Genomic DNA, 21847 nt, shown 5'->3' on the forward strand with positions numbered 1-21847 from the left:
AGAAAATGAGTGAACGAGAGAGAAAGAGAGAGAGATACTGTCTGTCTCAGAGGTTAATTAAGGCCTAGGTGATGCTGCTGGCTTTGCAAATGTCCCCAGACGGTTACATTTTAGCTAGCAGTTGAGACTTTACTTAAATCATCTAGCTGCACTCTTGCAGTCTGTCCAACACTACACACTGTGTAGAGTGTGACATTTTATATAGTGTAAAAATGTAACTATTATTTTGTACCGTCGTGTTTTTAGCTTGCTCAGCTACAGTGGATACCATAATAGATAATACCACAGCCCTAAACACAGATGGTCAAGTAAACGCTTGATCTAAACTGCCACCTTAGACAAATCCCATAACCCCTTAGGCTGCAGTACGTAAGCCCGCACATCACTTCTTCAGTCTTATAAACTACATTACTGTCACAATTAACATCAATGTCATAGGCCCCGAAATAGAGCCCTGTGGGACTCCACAAGATACCATGTAATTCATAATAGCTTCTGCAGTAGTAGACTATTTTTTAACTGAAAAATAATCTTGATTATTAAGGGGTTACCTCTACATCCACTCAGCACTGTCACAGCACTGCAGATTCCGTGTTTTACCTCATTTCAACTCATCAGCTAATTAGCAGAGCCTTTGTGAATTAGACAAGGTTTAAGCATTAGACAGGGGATAGTGCTAATCTTCTCAAAACTGTGAACTGGAAGGAGTTAGGCTACTAGGATTATAGTTTGCACTTGTTTTAACATGTAAGAAAAGGAAATCATTTTTGTGAAACTTTTGAATGGAAATACGCTGCTAGTTAGCCTTGATATTCCAGTCTGTGCATCCATGATGATAAGTATAAGATTCATTTTACCAGTTTACTGTTATCTTAATGTAGTATAAATCTGCAGTGTTTGTAGTTTATACAGTCTGACAGTAACTATATGAAATGAATGGGCTTCCTGTAATTCTGTAACGCACCCAGAGCTTCCTCACAGTAGTTGGAGCTCTGTTCAAATTCACCTCATACTAATGGAATAATAAAACCTGCTAACAAACTCAAGCCCCATGTGGATCAATATGTACATGAGCATCTGCTTCATAACATTTCAGTCCAGGCCATGTGTGGGAATATTTAATTGGAATTTTAGGAATAGGTCAGTTAACTTAATATAATACTTGATAATGTAATACTTGAGTAGTACACAGAATTCGTCTTGAATAGTGGTGGCTTCCTGTCTGAGATCCTGGTAGTGCCACATATATCATTGTCACCATTGTCAAAAGCATTTCACAATGCAGAAATAAACAAATTAATTCCCCTGAAACACAACCCCACCCTCTTACACATACATGCCCTCACAAACACACAGATGTCCATTGTGTAACACTCGTTTACTGTTCCTGCTGGTGTCCGTTTTGCTCAAACTGTCCCAGTCTCTCACCAGTTATATTTAAAGTGAGAACAAATGGCACACAATAGCAGTGAGAGAGACATTGACACTGAGGCCCACTGAAGCACTATATACCAAACACAATAGATTGTGTGGTAAAGACAATATTTAGAACAGTGTATACACTCAATACTGGGCTCTCAGTACAAACACTTTTTGTCTAGGGTGCCATAAAGCAGAGGCCTAGTTGTACTGTATAGTCTTAGTCTCAATATGATCATTGTCTTGAGCGATTAAGCGATAAAGTAAAGTCATGAATACATTTGCATGTAAATGTTTGGGCAACCCCCAGTCAAAACTACTGGTACTGTGAGTAGCTTAGTGGGTAGAATATAAAATATACTTACAATAGGCACATACAGCTCTGGACAAAATTAAGAGAACACTTCAGTTTCTGAATCAGTTTCTCTGATTTTGTTATTTATAGGTTAATGTTTTAGTAAAATAAATATTGTTGTTTTATTCTATAAACTACGGACAACATTTCTCCCAAATTCCAAATAGAAATATTCTCATTTAGAGCATTTATTATTATAATATTTAAAATAATGCAAAGAAAACACGTTCATATTCATAAAGTCTTAAGAGTTCAGAAATCAATATTTGGTGGAAAAAAAACTGTTTTAAATCACAGTTTCATGCATCATGGAATGTTCTCCTCCACTAGTCTTACACACTGCTTTTGAATAACTTTGTGCCTTTACTCCTGGTGCAAAAATTCAGTTGTAGATAAGAATAAATATCCTTTTTTTAATTAATACATAGGAATTAATACAAATTAATACATTAATACAAGGACCTGTGTGTATGTCAACACCAAACGTTTTGGGTTTTCACCTCTACTCTTCAACCTTTACATGAGTGCTTAAGCCCACATGTTCAGCAGGAATCTGCCTCAGAGCCTTCAACAGACTAATGTCTCTGCCAGGACATGTTCTTTAGGAACCTGGGAACATCCCCCCCTGACGTCAGTGTTCTTAACACACTTTCGTTATTTCTTCATTATAAATCATTTCAAAAGTACCAGTTCTCTGGAGCTTGGAAAACAAGTGTGGACAGATTATCTTTTGTCTGTATTTTAACAGCATTAAAATATATGCTCAGTTTTTTAATCTAAATCCTGTTGACACCAGAAGGTTAGACTCCCTGGACATTAGACTGACGTTGAATTTTATTTAAAAATCAAAATCATAATGACGTGAAATTCCAGTCACATGACAGACAAGTGTTTATTCATTTTAATTCAAGTAAAAAGTTTAACAGGTCATACCGTCTAGCACTATCGTTTCACAACTAAATGTTGGTACGTTATGTCAATTTAATGTTGGCATGTGACCTTAAGAAGACAGAATTTTAAATGACCCTAAGTTCAACCAATAATGACTTTGGTAACGAATTTGGAGACCAGCTTTATTGTGTTATGTCTCCTATGACGGACATCATCGCAGTGCCTCTGAACTATTGTTCATTGTCTTTGAATAAACTACTCAGGATTAATTTTTACACCTAAATAAGATTGAGATTTATCTCTTGAATTTAGTTAAATATAAGCGAAACCGAGGTCAACCGCCCACAGCTTGTTTATGTATATTTATATCACTGACCTGTGTCCTGTTGATGTTGTTAGAACTGAAAATAAAGGCCAGTGTCTACCCAAAGCCCCAGCAGCCACATCCTGTATACATAAAGCATCAGTCTCACCTTACTGGCTCAGTGACCTCTAATGCCACCGTAAGCCCGAGTGTTCAGCCCAGTCCACCGGACATCGCTGTTGATGCTTGGGATACTGTGTATAAACAAGCTATTTTGTGTGCTCAGTGACTGGAATCTCTGTTCACGTCTCTTGTTCTGTGTTCCACAGATCTGTGCGGTGTGCTTGGAGGAGTTCAAACAGAAGGATGAGCTGGGGATTTGCCCGTGCAAACACGCCTTTCACAGAAAGTGAGTAGCACTTGTGTGCTTTTGTTTGGAAAAACTGAAAACGACACAGGCTTGAGAGCCTGAACATGCATGATTTTAGTCAGCTTAGCTTTTATTGCTTTGTTTGTTTTAAAATTATTATTTAAACCCATTGATTATATATAATACATATATATATATATACTGTATTTTTCCTCTTAATCAATAAATCAATCATAAGTTGATCATAGTTTCCCTTACTTGTTTTTTTATTGGCTCATTTGCTTTCACTTTCCATTCTGAAATTGATTTATTTTATTATTTTGTATCCTTGTTTACCGTAAATGCCTGGCTGCGCTGTAAATAAGGGTGTATTTCTGTGTATTCCAGAGTGAAAATAAAGGTAGGTTGATTGATATCTCAGGCCAGGACATGCACTGAAAGGATAAAAAGTGTTTTCTTTTTCTATATATGCTCTAAATCAAGGAATAATTTCATAAATTCTGAATTTGTTGGAGAAACTGTGTCTGCTGTCCATGAAAGGTTTTCCACTAGATTTTGAAGCATTGCTGTGATGACTTGATAGCTTTTAGCCATAAGCACAGGTGGAAAAAGTACTGAAAAATTGTAATTAAGTAAAAGTACCTTTACTTTGCTAAAATTCTACTCAAGTAAAAGTAAAAGTACCGACAGAGAGAGACAGGGGATAAATGTAAACAAAATCTGTCCAGAGAGGCATTTCTTCTTCTTCTTCTTCTTCTTCTTCTTCTTCTATATTTTTACATCATTCAGTGCAAACAACCTTACAGGATATAACACTTAATTATTTCATATAATTAAATACTCCTGGTATAGAAGATGCTTCTGCTACTTTTAAGTTGTCTGGCTGCATTTTGGCTCCAGTGAAAACAATAAACAGTAACAGAGTGACCAACAAGACACAAACCATATATAAATACTGTAAGTAAATCCTACACGTGACTGTTTCATAGGCAGCTGTACTAATCCCTTAGCTCTGTACTGTATTTAAAAATGTTCTGTCTCTGTTTGCACTTCAAGCATAGTCTTTATGGTTATGGTTATGCATAGTTAAATTACAAGACATTTAGGAGAAAAAACACAAACCATAGGCTTAATATGACTGCTTGTGGTTTTTACTTATTTTTTGCACTATATTAGACCTAGAAAAGTTGTATTTTTTATTCTCATTTCTATTCCTTATAGAATCAATGTGTGAGAGAAACCAGTCTGTTAAGTTTGTGGCATATGATTTTGTCCCAAAAAAAAAAAAAAGTTTTCTTTAAAATTTATTTTTTAAATCTCGTCTCGTCTCATTCCTGCTCCAAAGCTCAATTCTATTGGCAGAATTTCTCTACAGGGATTCGATAAGCTGTGTGTTTGTGTTCAGAAAATGGTGCAATTTAGAGTACCTGAATGCATTCATTAGAAGGAGTGGACATACGGTACCATTCAAAAGTTTGGACACACCAAACATAATATTAAAGACATTAAAGCTATACAGAAATAAATGTGGATTTTTTTTTTCATAGCAAAAAGTGTTAAACCAGAATAAGTTTTATATTTTTGATTGTTCTAAGTACCACGTTTAGCTTTGAGGACAGGTCTGCACACTCAGTGTCTTTATGAGGGCGAGTCACCCGGAATAGTTTTTTAGCGTCTTGAAGGAAGGAGTTCCTGGAGGTGCTGAACAATAGTTGCTGCTTTTCCTTCACACTGTGAAGCTCCAGCTCATCCCAAATCATCATCTCTGTTCATCAGGTTTAGATCAGGGGATTAATGTGGAGGACAAACACTTCTTATATTTGTCTTTTAAATGTTTTCATAGATTTAATATTAATCTACAATGTTGAAAATAATTCAAATAAAGAAAGAAGGAAAAACATTAATGAGAGCCATTCATATTATATTTGTAATAATATCATATTGTTGAGTACAAGTAGGAAGCATAGTACCCATAACTGGGGCGTGCTTTCCAGAGAAACAAACAGAGGATTCTTCACTAGCCAGCTAATGCAGAACAGCTGTGTGTGTTTTTGCGTGTGCGTGTGTACACGTGTGGTAGCATGTGCAGACGTGTGTGTGTGTGTGTGTGTGTGTGTGGGAGAAGCATTAGGTTACAAGAAATGTAGCTGCCCTAAATGAATAGGAGTTCTGTGCTGGAACAGTGCCAGCCCTTTCCTTCAATCTTCCTCACCTCCATCATCTTCTGCTTCTCTGGAGGATCGCTGGGGATGGCCTGTATGGTCTAGTTTATGGCAGTGGTGTAAGTCACAGGGCGGTGACTTTTACAGCCTCTCCACTGTATGTAAACACACCCAGTGGATCCTCTCTGTGGGAGACTGTGGGAGGGGTGGGATTCAGTTATAGGGGCTTTATGGGTAAACATTGATACACAATACTGACAAGGTCTAGATAAGGAACACTATCCACTGCACTTTATCAGTATTCAACTTATTCTACAATGATATGCTAAATGATATGCCAATATGGCACAGCAGTATAAATGCATCTCAAAAAGTTACTTTTTTTCAGTAATTTAGTTGAAAATGTGAAATTCATATATTATGTAGATGTATTACACACAGAGTGACCTATTTAAAGCATTTATTTATTTTATTGTTGATGATTATGGCTTTCAGCCAATGACAACTCAGAAATCAGTGTTTTAGAATATTAGATTATATTATTTAAGACCAATTGGTACTTTTAGCAGTGTGGGCATTGTGCCAAGTCCTGCTGGAAAATGAAATCTACATCTTTATAACCTTAATAACAGTTGTCAGAAGAGGGAAGCATGAAGTGCTTTCAGAGAAAACACTGTGTTGACTTTGGACTCGATATAACACAGTGGACCAACACCAGTACCACCAGTCCTGCTTGAGGTCTAGTGTGAAGATTCCACAATCAATGATGGTTTGGAGAGACATGTCATCTGCTGGTGTTGATCCACTGTGTTTTATTATCAAGTCTAAAGTCAGTGCAGTGTTTCCCCACAAAATCTTACAGCACTTCATGATTAGGATTATGCAACTATCAACAATAAAATAAATGCATGCTTTAAATAGATCACTGTGTGTGTAATACATCTATATAATATATGAGTTTCACATTTTGAACTGAATTACTGAAATAAAGTAACTTTTCAAAGATATTCAAATTTTTTTGAGATGCACTAGTATGTACGGCCAGCATGCTCATGGCAAGGCTAAGCAAATTATTCAATAATTCAAGCAAGGTCATTGATGGGACATTCTATTTCTGAATTTGTGCAGTACTCAGCATTCCAAGATGCAAACAAAAAACATGTTTTTAGGAAATATGTCATACATACATATCATAGAAGGCATTACCACCCACCGTGGACTGTGCAGTATTATAGTTGTAAATGATTGTGACCAGCGGTGTCTGGCTAGAATTGTCCATTGTACATTTAAGTGGGATCATGTGTATGCCCAAATGCTTGTAAACACCCCTTTGATACTTTGATGACATACATGTAGGCATATTATTAGCACAATGCTAAATGTGGGCTAAAAAAGTAAAAAGGCCCCCAAAGGCATTGAGCTGGAATGATGGTGCTCCATCCTGTACCTTTGGTAAGTTGATTTGGAAAGTTGGGTAAGTCATCCTGTCATCACTAACTCTCTTGTCCCTGCAATCAAATCTGACCTCACAGCAGTGTTCAAAGATCTTTAAGGAAGTCTTCTTGGACAGTAGAGACAGTTTCTCCAACAAAAGTTGAATAAAATTCGTTTTAATATCCTTTATTTCAGAAAAAAAGCAATGAATGAGCAGGTATCCCAATAATTTTGTCCATATATAAAAGTGTATATTTATTTATTGGATGGCAGATAAATAAAAACCCTTTGGAATACTTGAAAGCACTGTTTCTGAGACCTAGAAAAACTTCAGTTAATAATTCAGCAGTGTGGAGCACGCTAAGCCACAGCCCTCCCTGACTTCAGTCTGTCTGTGTGTGGAACTCCTACAGAACACAGAGATCAGATACAGCTCATCAGAGAAGATGAATGATGCTGATACGCTAATACATACAGTTTACCTCATCGTTTACAGTTTCATAAGCCCTAAAATTGAGCCCTGAGGGACACCACAATAAATACTAAGTATAAAATCTAACTAGTAAACATACTTCCAGTGGTAACAAGGGTTCAAGGGGTTAAATAAAAGGACTATCTTTATTCTAATTATCATGCACCCTCAGAGGAGGATTTAGGTGTTCAGCTCCCCAGGGTGCCATCTCGCTCAAGGCAGCTTGAGGTGCCTACGCAAACAGATTCGGAATGCAAGGACGGAATATCTTAATCATGACCCGCTCACTGCTTTATTATCTTGCCACACCTTTTGTGCAGCACCTTCCCTGCGCCACTAGTCACTGTTCTCTTTTTCTGTCCATGTTTGGACAACAAGTGATAAATATAGGTTATATCATGCCAGAGTTGCAGAGGAAAAAATGTGAGAGTGGCTTTCACAAAAATGGGGCACCCATTAGCTTTCGTTGAGCACGACACAATGCAAGCTAAAGAAATTTTACCAGAGTTGCTGGTCTGTTCGCATGGACAATTCTAGGCAGACACCAGTCACTATTATTATCATCCACTGCTCTGTCCACTCAGTGTGCTGTTGTCTTATATATATATATATATGTATATGTATATATACATATATATGTATATATACATATACATATATATATATAGAAGACAACATTGAGCTGAGGAGTGTACTGCTCTCCCATGACTTTACTTTACATGACTTTTAGGTTTTTGGCTTACAAAGTTCACCCAGGGTACTGTGCAAGCTACAACCCCCCACTGTGCACCTCTAAGCGATTGTGTAATAACGACACTGTACTACACACTAGTCCCACCTGTCCAGTGATTGACAGGGCAGAGGGTCCTAATCCGTGCCACATGCTTAAAGAGTGTGTCCAGCGTTTGTTCACAAACAAGCGTCTGTTAGCAGATGTGGTCGAACTGCAGCTGTGAGAGTCCTGCTCTTGTCTTTCGCGTCAGTCACAGCAGGAGGGGGCGAGTGTTAGGGGTAGTTTCAGAGAACATGACGTCGAGTCCAAGTGTGTAATTTACTAATTAACGAGTTACCTCAGATCACCCAGTGAGGACACTGCTATTGTTTTATACTCCACTAGTGTTAAAAAGATAGTATATACTGTATCAAGGGTTTTAAAAAGAGTTTATCCTGCTTTCGTTGAAGTAGAAAAAAGTAGGCTTTCTACTAGATTCTGTAGCATTCCAAACTCATTCCAAAAGTTTTGGATAGAAGACCATCATTGAATATATACTCTCACTGCTCCACAGCTCAATTTTAATTTAAGTTTTTGTCCTTCTAGTCTAGCCCACAATTTAGTTTTTTATTAGTAGACCGTCTGTTAGGGTTGCAACGGTATGAGATTTTCACGGTATGATAACCGTCTCAGAAAATACCGCGGTATCACGGTTATCACGGTATCACAGTTTGTTACATATATTATTAAACTGACCCTTAAAGAAATTACAACAAAGGTTTTTGTTCAATTAACTATTTATTGTAGAAACTACACCATCAGGTGAAGGAAACCATGTTTTTCCACTACTCTTAAGGGCAGTGTATACATAAATAGTTGATATATAACCAGATCCTGCAGAAAGAGGGGATTTATTTCTGACATGATCCTCACAATAGAGATTTCTATTTTAAGGCTTTCACACCTTAAAACCTTCAACATATGAAAAACAGGCACGTCAGAATTTGAAAATTAACGCATGTAAATGAATGGCGTCTTTCACATCCAGTCCGGCCAGGACCTTTACACGGACACGTGAATCCATCGTAGCACGCACTTCACGCCTGTACCCGCGTGCCCAAATTTCGGATAACTCAGCGCTTTTGCGGGCGCTTACCGCATGGGTTATGCACGACTACAAAGAGGTTTTATTTAGGTTCAGATTAAAATTATAAACTAAACACATACTTAGCGCTGCACAGCGGGGTGGTGTTCTCGGAGATGGGAGATCAGGTTTGATGTATTTCCTCCTTTACCTGTGACTTTACGGCCACATTGATTACAAGCTTGTTGATTACAAGATTACAAGTCTGTTTTCGGGCTGTTTGAATGAGCGAAATATGATCAGAATTATGTTAATTAACACTAACATAGAAGCATAGAACTATTAAAATGATTTTTAAGAACAGCTAAACACAGTGGAGAAGTTCGGAGAAGTTCACGTGCGAGAGAGAGACACAGAGAGAGAGAGACAAGAGAGTGAGAGAGAGAGAGAGAGAGAGAGAGAGAGAGATTTGCGTGTTCTTGTATGAGCTACTCACAGGTAAAGATTCTCTTTTATCTCCTCGTGCTCATATTTTAGTCCAATACATAATTCTGCAGTTTCTCAGTGTTTTCTGTCGTATTTTGCGGCTAGCGCGAGCGCTTACAACTAACACCGCGGGCCGCGAGGTGCTGCCGCTGTTATGCCGAATCCGACTCCCTGCTCAATCCGACTCCCGCTTCGCAGACCGAATCGGCACAACACCTTCCGCTGTAGAACTGCGGGAGTGAAAACAGCGCTTATAAATGAGTTAGTTAAGTTTCACTTTCAGTTTTCGTTATTTGGTTCGTTTTCATTAACAATAATAATTGGTTACTTAGCAACATTGTGATTATCACACCAGAGCTTTATTTAAAAATAAAATATATAATTAAAAAACAGATGCCTACATCTCAGACTATTTTCTGGGTCAGGTCTGGTTCGGGCAGAGAATCTAACGTCTAGTCTGATGCACTTTCTGCCGTTCTCACCGCTGTGTGCTGAGTAGCTGAAGCGGAGCAGAGTTGCGCATGCGCGGGGGAGTTTCTCCGCTGGCTTGCGTTTTACCGGTAATAAGCAAACACACACGGTATGATAACCGTGCATTTTAATACCATGGTATACCGTGAAACCGGTTACCGCTGCAACCCTACCGTCTGTCTGTCTTACCGTGGACACATATACATCAAGGCTTTTAGAGATATTTCTTTAACCCTTTCCAGCTTCATGCAAGTCAACAATTCTTGAACGTAGGTCTTCTGGTGTGTGTTTTTTTATAGGGCAGGGCAGCTTTAACCAACACATCTAATCACATCTCATCACATCCTGACGCCAATTAGCTCTTGGAAAAGTAATTAGCCTCGGGGTTCACATACTTTTTCCCCCCTCACTGTGAATGTTAACATGTTGTGTTCAGTAAAACCATGCAAACATGTAATTTTTTGTGTGGTCTTAGTTTAAGCAGACTGTGTTTGTCTATTGTTGTGACTTAGATGAAGATCAGAACACATTTAATTACCAATTTATGCAGAAATCCAAGTATAATCCTTGCAACTGTATATACATCATTGTTAAATATCAGTTCTATCTTTCTCCCTCCCTATTTCTTTGACTCCGCCCTTCTCAGGTGCCTCATTAAGTGGCTGGAAGTGAGGAAGGTTTGTCCGCTGTGCAACATGCCAGTCTTGCAGCTGGCGCAGCAGCAGGGGACGTCCGAGACAGCGGCACCGCCGGCTCCCATACAGCAGCCCCTGCCAGGCGTGGAGAACCTGGTGTAGCCAGGACATCCCCCACACCTTCATCCTCCACTATTACAGCCTCACTCACTCTACTGTACAGGTACTCAACACAAGGGCAGGCTGGACTGCGTACGCTCTGTGCTGCTCTGTACTTTCCGCCTTGGTGGATTTACATCTGGATTCTCACCATACTACGAAGACTGCTGAGTCCCAAGATCATTTTTTAATTTTTCAATATATTTTTTTTTCGTTCCATTATTTGAACCGTATCCAAGGCGTTATGCCACGGTCGTTCAGACTGTTCCACACCAAAGCACTTTTTTTCTGGGGACACCAGCACAAGAGGCGACTGTAAACAACTAAAAAAACCCCTCTAAAAACAACAAACGGCGACAAGGAAAGAAACAGCTGCGTTTTTTGTTAATGAGTTTTTTTTTTTTTTTAAAAAAGCACTTTACATGGACTCGAACTTAATCGCTTGTGAAGATAGTAGCAAGGTCATATTTTATATATTATTTCAATTAACTGTATTATTTCTATTTTCCCTTTATTTTTTAGTAGCGTACACAGACAACATCATTTGGATTGTTCTTAGAGAGGACTTAACTGAAGTTTATACTGTATATAAAAGAAGGGACGACAGCTTTCCACATGTACATGTACATGTGCAACGTGTGCAGAGGGAAAAAGGTGGCCTCGTCGAAAAAATAAGCTGAATCCAGTGGCTCCCCTGCTAAAAAAAAAAAAATCCAGCTCAAGGTGTTTTCGGATGGTTTAAGCTAGTCTTTAATGGTCAAGGTGGTTTAAAAGCAGGTTATTTAGGTTAAAACATACCCTGTGCTGGTAAGATCGCAGGTTAAGCAGCTTTTGACCAGCATAGTGTATGTTGCACTTGATTGCGGTCATGCTAGTTGAACAACAAGATCTTGCTTGTCATGGTGGTCAACTAGCTTGGTTACGCTGGGTGGCCAATACGGATGCAAAATGAAAGATTTAGCCGAAATGAAGCAGATTTCCCCTCAATTTTTCCATAATTCCATAAATGAAAACCCTAAAATTACTATATTTTTGTCTTACTTTCCTGTGAAAATGACATTTGTTGTAAATTACTACTCTTTACATTCTTTGAAATGAATAATTTTGTTTGCCAAATATTCACTGCATCCATTTGGGTCATGATGGTCGACCAGCGTGGCCAATCACAGTCTGTTGGTCTAGCTTGTTTAGGTTGATGATGCTTTCGGACCAGCAAGTTGGTTAACTAGCTTAACCGTCTTGACCAACTTGAGCTGGCCATTGTTTGTTTTTTTGTCCCAGCAGGGTCTTTATTGTAAATCTAGTGCACTAAGTAGTGTGTAAATGCTGCTAGCCTAGGCATCATTATAACGCACTACTACTAAGTGGGTTTGTTAGAAGGAGCCATATTGGGTTCAGCAGTTGCGAAAGCAGCAAAAATGTTATGAAGCAGTGTCGGTATTGCCAGAAGTGGCTCTTCTACTCTGATCTGAGACCAGTTTTGTGGTTCGTCTTAGACGGAAACAGGTTAGCTGCTGGTCTTAATCAGCGTTAAAGGGAGTCTCTTTGGCTTGTCTTGTGGACAGGCACTTGTGGAGTGACCCCAGGTCGTTGTTGACCAACCAAATGTGAAGGTGGAGGAATTCCACAAGTTCTGGTAGGTGTAAATGTTTAAACTGCTGTCAGATTTTCTGCACACAGATAATGCACATGTACACAGTCTGTATCCTTTATCAGAACCATGCTTTTATGTTCTAATCCGTGTTGTCTGCAGTCGGTAGTGATCTGTGCACACACAAGTCATTTACACTCTTTTTAAATATTAAAAAAGTGCTTCTAATGGTTCTTTGATTGATGTCATAGAGGAACCACTTTGTTTAACATAATAACATGCCAATGTGGCGTCTGAAGGAGTAGATCAACTGGGAAGCAGTAAGTTTTGACCCAATGCTCCATGATGCTCCCACATATGGATGCCCACCAGATTTAGTTTTGGGTCCAGGGGGTTTAAACATGGGTCCCAAATGAGTGGATTTTACATATAGGTTTAGGTTGGACTCTTGTGAGAATAAAGTGCTCTATAACAATGGGGCACATTTGGAAAACCCAACTGAGTCCCAGTTTCAACACAAGTACAGTACAAACCCACTCAGAGGCCTTGATCAAATGGAACCAACCTGTTATCTACAGGGCCACAACAAACCTTAAGATTAAACATAGGTCAGGCCAAACAATATGCCCAACAGTTTGAGCATGCAGTGTGTGCATTAAAGGCATTAGAGTCCAAATGAGTGCCTAGATGGGGCCCATGTGAGACTAAGGTGGGCTGTACTGATAGGGCTTAGTTGAGTCCCACTGGGTCCCAATAAGAACACATGTTCAAACCCACTCAGAGCCCATGTCTACCTAGAACTTTCCTTGAACCACATGTCTACCCATGTGAGCTACCCCTGTCTGGGCTGTTGGTAAAAGAGATAACTGTATGCCTGAAGAACCTTGAAGAAACATGGTTCTTTGTGAAACCCAAAGTGAATGTTCTATTGCATCACTCAAAGGTTCATTTGAGGCACTATGCAAGTCCTGTGCTGAAGTTCTGAGATATTTATCACACTATTCCACTAGAATCTGAATGTTAGGCTCTCATTGCATAACACAAAACAATGTGAATCACACTGTCAATCCATTTTCGATCGCCCCCTTTCCCAGGGAGTCAAAAGAGATCACCAGTCCCCCTCTTCCTTACTTACATAACTGGTCCCACCTGAACTGCCCACGTCCAAGAACAGATCATCTCAAAGCATTACTCAGTATTTGGCTTCGACTGTCTAGTTTTCAAACGGGAGTTGAGCTCTGTGTTTGAGTGCACTGTTGAGCTCTGTGTTTGAGTGCACTGTTAGAGTAACAGACACACATTTATCACGTTGAACTGGACAGAATCTTGTCAGTGACATGTCTGCTGGTTTGACTAGAGGCCACACAGACCGCTCTATTACAAAGAAGGTTTAGACTTCCACTGCGACCTAATCCACTACATCGTCTGGCGCATGTGTTTGTTTGTCTTGGCTCTGGAGTAAGGCATATCTTTCCTGAGAAGCAAAGGAAGCTCAGAAGAAAATTCCAGAATCCTGAATAAACTTCCCCCCCCCAAACTCCCTTTCGCTTTCATAAACATTCAGATACCGCACCCCTGAGTGAAATGTAAAAAGCCTCAGCCTACTTTTTAAAGAGATAGAAATCATTTGCCGTTGACGACCAATTCAATGTAACTGTGGAGAATATGGACAACTGTAGATATCATGCACATGGAGGCTTGACGTACTCCACAGGTGATATTTGTGATTGGTCGTTAATATAAAACAATTGAAACCATACAAAGTTTGCACGCTTCTTTGCAAAGCTTGCAAACTTTGTTACACAGAAAGTATTCATAGACCTTGACCAAGGATTCACACTGGCAGAGGTTGTTAGTAGGGAAGGAGTTTAAGTTCAGAGAGCAGTCTGTGATTGATCAGAAAGGTGTGGTGAGTCAAGTCAGTTTAGAAAGTTGCTTCTTGCCATCAGCAGCCAGAGCCTGAGAGAGGACAACTGATCTCGCTCTCTTTGTGTGGGTACATGATATTACATGACTTTCTTCTGAGCATGCTGGCTGCCCAGTAGTCCTTACCCTCCTAGTTTTTTGTGCTTTACTAATGATTGGGGGAGTCTTTATTATTGGGTTGGGTAATTGGCACATCTAAATTAGAGAAAATGAAGTAAAATTGGGAAAAAAAGTCTCAACTTAATTTGTCACTGGTTGACTGGTCGCAGTTTCCCGCTAGTGTAAACCAAGGATAACACTAATTGTTACATGTTCCAGCATTGCTCAGCATATTCACCATGATGTCCAGCACTTTGTACTCACCAAAAAATGGATGGAAAAGGCAGTGAATGTGTATTGCGCAACAGCAGTGCTTTTTCTGCACTGAGCCAGGTGCAGCTCCTCTGTCAGCAGCTTGTTCTAATGGCTATTGTACCTTGCAGTACAATAAAGCCCGCTTTTTCTGAAGCCACATTCTGGCCATTTCCACCTGACTGGTGTAAACCTCCATGCATTGTCACGGTGACCCTAGCTAGCCTGGCTTTTCACCTATTGTGCCACCTCTGATTACAGTAGCAATGAGGGAAAGTGCTGTCAAGGGCATTTCTGAGCACAGGGGTTTAAAACAGGTGCAAGTCTGGATTAAGTCACAATTATTGATCACTCATTCAACTTTAAAGAATATAAGAATTAGTCTTGAGGCTTAAAAGTAAACAACCCGTCACTGAACTGATACTCAATGTGTGGCAATGTAATAGAGTAGACTAGACTTTGGAAAGAAACCCAGGACATAGGAGGGGATGTCTAGCAGAATGTGCTCAAGGATGTTCCCTAGTTCTTGTTCTAAAAAACATTAGTCCTACTTAGATCTCTATGATATGCATAAAATACCAAAAAAGCATATATATTGAGATTGAAATATAACAATTGAAATTTGCCTTGATCCCTGTTGGAGCCAAGAAAGTCCAAGTAATGCAAGAGAGCATAACTGGTGTCACTCTCTTTGGGTAGGTACGATGGCCCTCCCTCTCCCCATCACTCAGCCTGATGAAACCCAATGCAGATGTCTATTAGTGTTCTGTTCAAGCTGTCCAATGATAGTAGAAGGGTAGTTTGAGAAGACCACAATGATAGGTTTGGTTTCTAACCAGGTAGGAGTTGCCTAAAAACATAATTTCAGTGTACTTGATGGTTCCTAATCAGCCAAATCACCATCAGAAGGTCAGCTAGATCATGGTTTATGAAGATTATCACAGTACACAATCAAGGTTAGAGGCTCAACTGCAGATTGTTGCCCTTGTTTATACCAGTGACACGGGTGTGGCAGTAGTCCTTTCAAAGCATTTCTATTGGTTCATTCATCATGACGTTTTGAAACAATGTACAGAACAACTGCCAGATACATATTATGTCAAAAATATCATGTCAGGATACAAAGTGTTTGCATTCAACACCACCCATCGAAAAAACTAAACACAGCTGGGTTGCTTGTATCATTCGGTTTAACTAACTCGTCAGTCCTCATTCATAATTAACTGCCAGGTTTTCAGATTGTAGGCTCTGAGCCATGATATTGTATAGACTCCGCCCCCTCTGTTCCCTTTCTTAACCCCGTATACCCCCCTGTTTCTGCTTCTCTGTGGTTCGTGGTGTACAGTGAGTGTGTTTTTCCAGTGTCCAGCTGAGCCCCATAGTGTCCTACAGCCACTCCCCCTCCCTCCCTAACAAACTCCCCTATAGTGTGCCCCAGTATTATTATTACACCAGTACAACCGACCCTTAACCCTTGCACTCGCGCTCCCACCTGTGTCTACGTACCATTACGTTACCCTACACTAAATACACACAACCCCCCCCCCCCCTCCACCCCCTCCTCCCCCACTGTGTTTAACACTGATAATGTTTGTGAAGCTCACAAACATGTTTGTAAAACTAAAAATTCTGCAGCAGAATATTTTTGGAGACATTTGCTGTACAGTATTTGTAAGCTCTATTTTTGTATATTTAATTGACCTTTTTGGAGAAAATAATAAAAGAAAAAAACAGAAAACAAAGAAGAAGGTTTTTTTTTTTTTTTCGTTTGTTGTTTTGCTAATTTTGTTGTGTTTTATTCATTTTAAAAAGATGTTGCATGTGTTGACTTGAACTGTAAATAAAACAATTACCTGGTTTTGGAGGTAATAAAAGTGAACCCTGTCGTTGTCTTCTCTTTATTCTGCTGGACGAACACAAACAAGCAGTATCTGAACACCTGAACATTGAGTTCAGAGCCAAAGTGCAGCGAGTGTGCATGTTAGCAAACTTTGTAACTCACATTAAGTCAGTCAGATTCTGTCCCCTTTAATTTGGCCCAGTATTAATTTCCTACACTTTTTTGCTCAATTTTGTTGATAATCACTAAGCAACTCCATTATACCACCCTGAAACACTATAGCACCCATACTATAGCAACCACCGGAACCACCTTACTGGAAATATGAACTACATAAAGCAAACATCTGGAGATATTGTATTAAACACCAGTCAAAACTATAGCATCCATCTTCCAGCACCACATCATCCTCCTGGGATACCACAGCAACCACCACTTAGTGATGGTAAAATAGCAACAGCCCATCAATTGCCTGGACACAGGAAATCCACTTAATATCTAACATAATTGCACCTACTTAGGAAGACCATAGCAACCACATGATATACCACATCAATCACCTACACTACAAGTTTCTGAGAAATGTGACATTAGGCCTGTCATACAATATGGAGAGTTTTGCATACCTAGACGACCCCCGTGTGCAGGCTAAAGGTTTTTATAGTGTAGAGACTTTGCAACCACTTGGGATACCATAGCATCCACCCACATGGCATTAGTTATTCACAGTCTGCAAAAAAAGGAACGTCCAGACAGTTGTTTTGTTTCTTCACTTATTTTATGTAAAATTGTATGTGAATTTGCATGTAAGTGCAATCAATTTATTCATGTTTCTACAAGCAAACTGGTTGTGTTGTTCAAAATATTCATTCCAGTCTTTTGAACGGTGTGTATGGAACATATGGTGCTGCCTCGCAGCCTGAAGAGCCTGTCAGTAACACACTGTACTGTCACCTTGGTAAAGACCCCAGCGCCACATGATGTCCTGTCTAATACCCACAGCCTTACGAGGTCAGAACAGCGTTCAGTCTGCACTGCTGCAGTCACAGAGCTCAGCCTGATCCCGCTTATCTGGCAACCCGATCAGACAGAAGGACACTAAAGGGTAAACAAACAGTTGCACCATCTCTGTCTATTTTAGCTCCAAGGCCAATCAGTGTTGAGAGAATGTACAGCGTGGCAGTGTGCCTGGAATTATATGAGATAACAGTTCTGATAGAGCTCCCAGTTGAGTTCCCATCATGACTAACCTCATGTTGGCATGCAGGTCAACTCGGAATTGTACATAAACTCGCAGATTTTGAGTTTACCCAGTGAACTCTGGAGTCTTTGGCAACAAAAAATTGGTTAAAAATCTCCCATTTAGGCACTGAAACGTAGCAGTTACAAAAAGTGTTTACAAGCCGTCCTACTTCCCTAAATACTGAACCCACATCCCCCATGGCAAGCAATTTGCAACACTATAGAACCCATCTACCAACCACATCCTTGCAACACCACAGCAACCACCTAGTTGGTGACCTTTCTGGCAAGAAGCTGCACTAGTAGCCCCCCTTGCAACATAATAGCAGCCATGTAACATCTACTTAGCAATAATATTACAACCACCTTGCAACAATAAAGCATCTACCTATGATAACCGACCTCTACCATCTACCTATGGCAACCATCTATAATACCACAGAAGCCACCCTGCATTTAATTCAGAAAGAAGCTTGAGAGCTCTCCTCCACCCATCCTATCAATCACAGTAGAATCACTCATGCTTCAACTAACCCTGAGCAGGGAGGGGTAAATTGCATTGGTCAATGGCCCAGAGGTACTGATACAGTATTTCTACATACTGTACTGTATTCAAGCTGTATCTACACTGCAGGAAGAGAACAGTTCAGTCTTATAGTCTGTTTCTGTCCCATACTCATCTGCTACATGCTCGTCATCTGCTCTGTGCAGTGTGCAAATGTGGTTCAGATGTAGTTCCATCCCAGGGGAACAGGAATGTGAGCGGAATATGGTCAGGAAACACTCTCTGTCCACTCACATTAAACTCACTTCTGCTGTCATCTCTTTCTACAACAGACAGGTTTCAGTTGTCCACTACTGGAGCTTCTTTTGTGATGTTCTGCCGAAGACTAATCAGGATCTCAGTGTTAGTGAGGCTTCAGAACTGTCCAAAATGTTCTTTGTTGCAATGGTTTGGTCAAATTGTGGTCCAGGAACCCTCAACTTTTCCAAATATTCAAATATTTGACTACATTTGATGTAAAAATATTAATGCAAGTGTCAAAAAAATATCCTGTAGGTTTAATATGTAAGTGTCCCAATACGTCTGTGCATACAGTGTACCCTAAAATTATTATATATTGCAATTTATTACGTAAACTTTATTTATTATGTAACTATAGTCAGGATCTGTGATGGGTAGTGCTGCACCACGGACTGTCAGTAGGGGGGCTGGTAGACACAGGGGAAGAAAAAACTCAAAACTTCAACTCCCAGAATCCCCAGCGGTGATCAGTGCCAACCTGCACCTGTGTAGGGGTATATAAACCCCAGTCAAACTACACTTCTCTTTTGCACTGTTGTAGAGGGGTGATGGTAACAGTGGTTGAAAGATAATAAGATACAAGACAAGACAAGAAGATAAAATGCAGAGAGAGAAAGCACCAAAAGAAATCTGAGACAAAAATAAAAGTCTGGGAGTTAATCCAAATAACTTCATTATTAAGTCTGTATTATTTTGTATTTTCCGCTACAACTGTGCACTCTTGCAGCTTTTAGACTCTTTGGCCCGCTTTCTGCGCTACAACCATGGGCGTGGTAGTGGGGGGAAAAGTGGACCTGAATACCCAGGGCCAGAGTAGGGAGAGGGGTCCATGAAAATCCTTTTCTTAAGTCCTGGCTTGGAGAGGGGCCCACTGATATTGAAAGTGTACAGGGCCCAGAATTTGCTGCTACGCCCCTGGCTACAACTGTGCACTCTTGCAGCTTTTAGACTCTTTGGCCCGTTTTCTGCGCTACAACTGAACGCTCTCTCCGCTTTAAGACTCTTTGGTCTGTTTTTTTGCGCTACAACTGTGCACTCTCTCCGCTTTTAGACTCTTTGGCCCGTTTTCTGCACTACAAATGTGCACTCTCGCAGCTTTTTTAGACTCTTTGGCTCATTTATTCAGATATAAATGAACACTCTTGCAGTTTTTTACACTCTTTGGCTCGTTTATTTCACTACAAATGTGCACTCTCTGTGATGGGCAATGCTGCACCACTGGCCACCAGCAGGAGCTGGGCAACAGAGGGGAAAAGAAGTGGAGTTGGAACCCGAAACTCCAAGTCCCAGAATCCCTGGCGGTGATCAGTGGCAACCAGCCACACATGTGCAGCACTCTATATAAAGCCCAGTCAAACCACTCATTCTCCTTGCACCTTTAAAGAGGGGTGACCGGTAACAGAGGGTGTAAGAAAAGAAAAGAAAAGAAAAGAAAAGAAAATAAGGCTGCCCAAAAAAAGGATATGAAAGATCTCAAAAGAAAGTAAAAGTAGAGTTTTGAGTTTGATTGTGTTTTGGTTTGAGTTATTTGAAGATAAAAAGCTGTGTCTCAGTTGTACATGCCATTTGTTTGGCATTTCCTTTGTTCTGTTTCCCGCCTTTTTTCGTGCACCTCTTCAGGGTTTTGTTTTCCACCTATTTTCCAGTTTCCTCTGTGGAAAACCAAACCAAGTTCCACAAGCACACCCTTTTGACACAAACACTAATAAAACATATTTATAAAAAGCTGAAATATCGAATGCTTATAAATATACCTAAGTAAACATATATAATTGAAGATATAAATAAATAAATAAATCCAAAAACAAACAACCATTTTGCTCTGCACTTGGATCCAACACCACCCTCTCCCGTAACACTCTCACAGCTTTTACACTCTTTGGCTCGTACACTCTTATTCTTATTCTGAATAATTTCTTTGTATTTTCTACCTATATAATAATATAAGTACTATATTAAGTACTTAACAATAAGTAGTTTCTGAAGAGTTGCTATATGTTTCCTATGAAATGATTAGTAGGTACTGATTAATTGGTATAGTTGGGGCTAGACAAGCTGTGTGTTAATTTGCCTAGTGTCAGCACTGGAGGAAACGTAAAGTAGTTAATTGAAATAAACAGTAACTGAAGGCGTGTCCACATACATTTGGACACATAGTGAACATTCATCAAACACATGGGCCTTCCAAGTAGTTCGCTGCCAGGATTTCACTCACACTGTCATTCCGTTTTATACCAGTGCGATATTAATACACATGAACCGATTCCAAGAACACGGAGCGTCATCTGAGACACTGTTATTTAGTGTTAATTAGTCCTATATGCCTGGCTCTGAGCATATCATGTGTATACAGACAACCCTCAGATATATACTATATATACACCTCAAAGTGTTATCAGTACAGCCTGTATAACCATATTTCTGAACTTCAGTTAAAGTAAGACAACATTCCTAAATGCTTTAGAAGTACAGAAGGTGTCTAAATGCTTGTTCACCCATTACTGTTGACAAAAATACAGCACAAATGCACTCCCACACATACACACACATATACACACAGACAATTTTTTGCCTGTAAAAAAGTACTTCCAATAGATGAGGACTCTATGGAGCAGATAAACATGGAACTACTGGAACCATGCCTAATGCTAGGTGTGGGCTGTAGTGACATAAAGCCCCCAGCATTGAGAATTAAACTAGAGAACAGTGAAATTGTGTTTTCTGGAATGATGGTGGGGAGGGGCGGATCTAGCCATTTTGGGGCCCTAGGCAAAATATAAACAAGGGGCCCTCATTATTAAAACACACATATAAACCAAATAACTAGAGATAGAACGATCGATCAGCAGCTTATCGGTATCGGCCGATTTTCAGCCAAAATACGGTATTGGCGATCGGCAGATATTCTTCTGATTTTAGCCGATCTGATTCAGGAGTTTAGGGTTAAGCAGTTTATCAGAGCTGTGTGTGGATGAAACTGGTGAAACCGGTGAAACTGCTCGCTTACAGGAAGCTGCAGTTCCTCATCCAACCACTAGTCTGAGCTGCAGCAGCAGCACAAGCCCCGCTGTCTTTACTGAGTCAGAGCTACAGCCCAGCCACGGGCTACAGGCTCAGCTTTTCTTAAATTCGCCTGTG

At 39.9% G+C, this 21847-nt stretch overlaps 1 protein-coding gene across 1 annotated transcript in view; it reads left to right on the top strand.

Annotated features, from left to right (window-relative positions):
- Nucleotides 1–16701, top strand: part of rnf24 (ring finger protein 24) — a 53940-nt gene extending 37239 nt beyond the window's left edge. The window contains exons 5-6 of the mRNA XM_022681808.2: nt 3299–3378; nt 10807–16701. Coding sequence (XP_022537529.1) covers nt 3299–3378; nt 10807–10957 — 231 coding nt within the window. The 3' untranslated portion in view covers nt 10958–16701. The remainder of the gene's footprint in view (nt 1–3298; nt 3379–10806) is intronic.
- The last annotated feature ends 5146 nt before the right edge of the window (nt 16702–21847 follow it).

The sequence above is a fragment of the Astyanax mexicanus genome, chromosome 25 (genome assembly GCF_023375975.1).
Source record: "Astyanax mexicanus isolate ESR-SI-001 chromosome 25, AstMex3_surface, whole genome shotgun sequence".
Taxonomy (NCBI): domain Eukaryota; kingdom Metazoa; phylum Chordata; class Actinopteri; order Characiformes; family Acestrorhamphidae; genus Astyanax; species Astyanax mexicanus.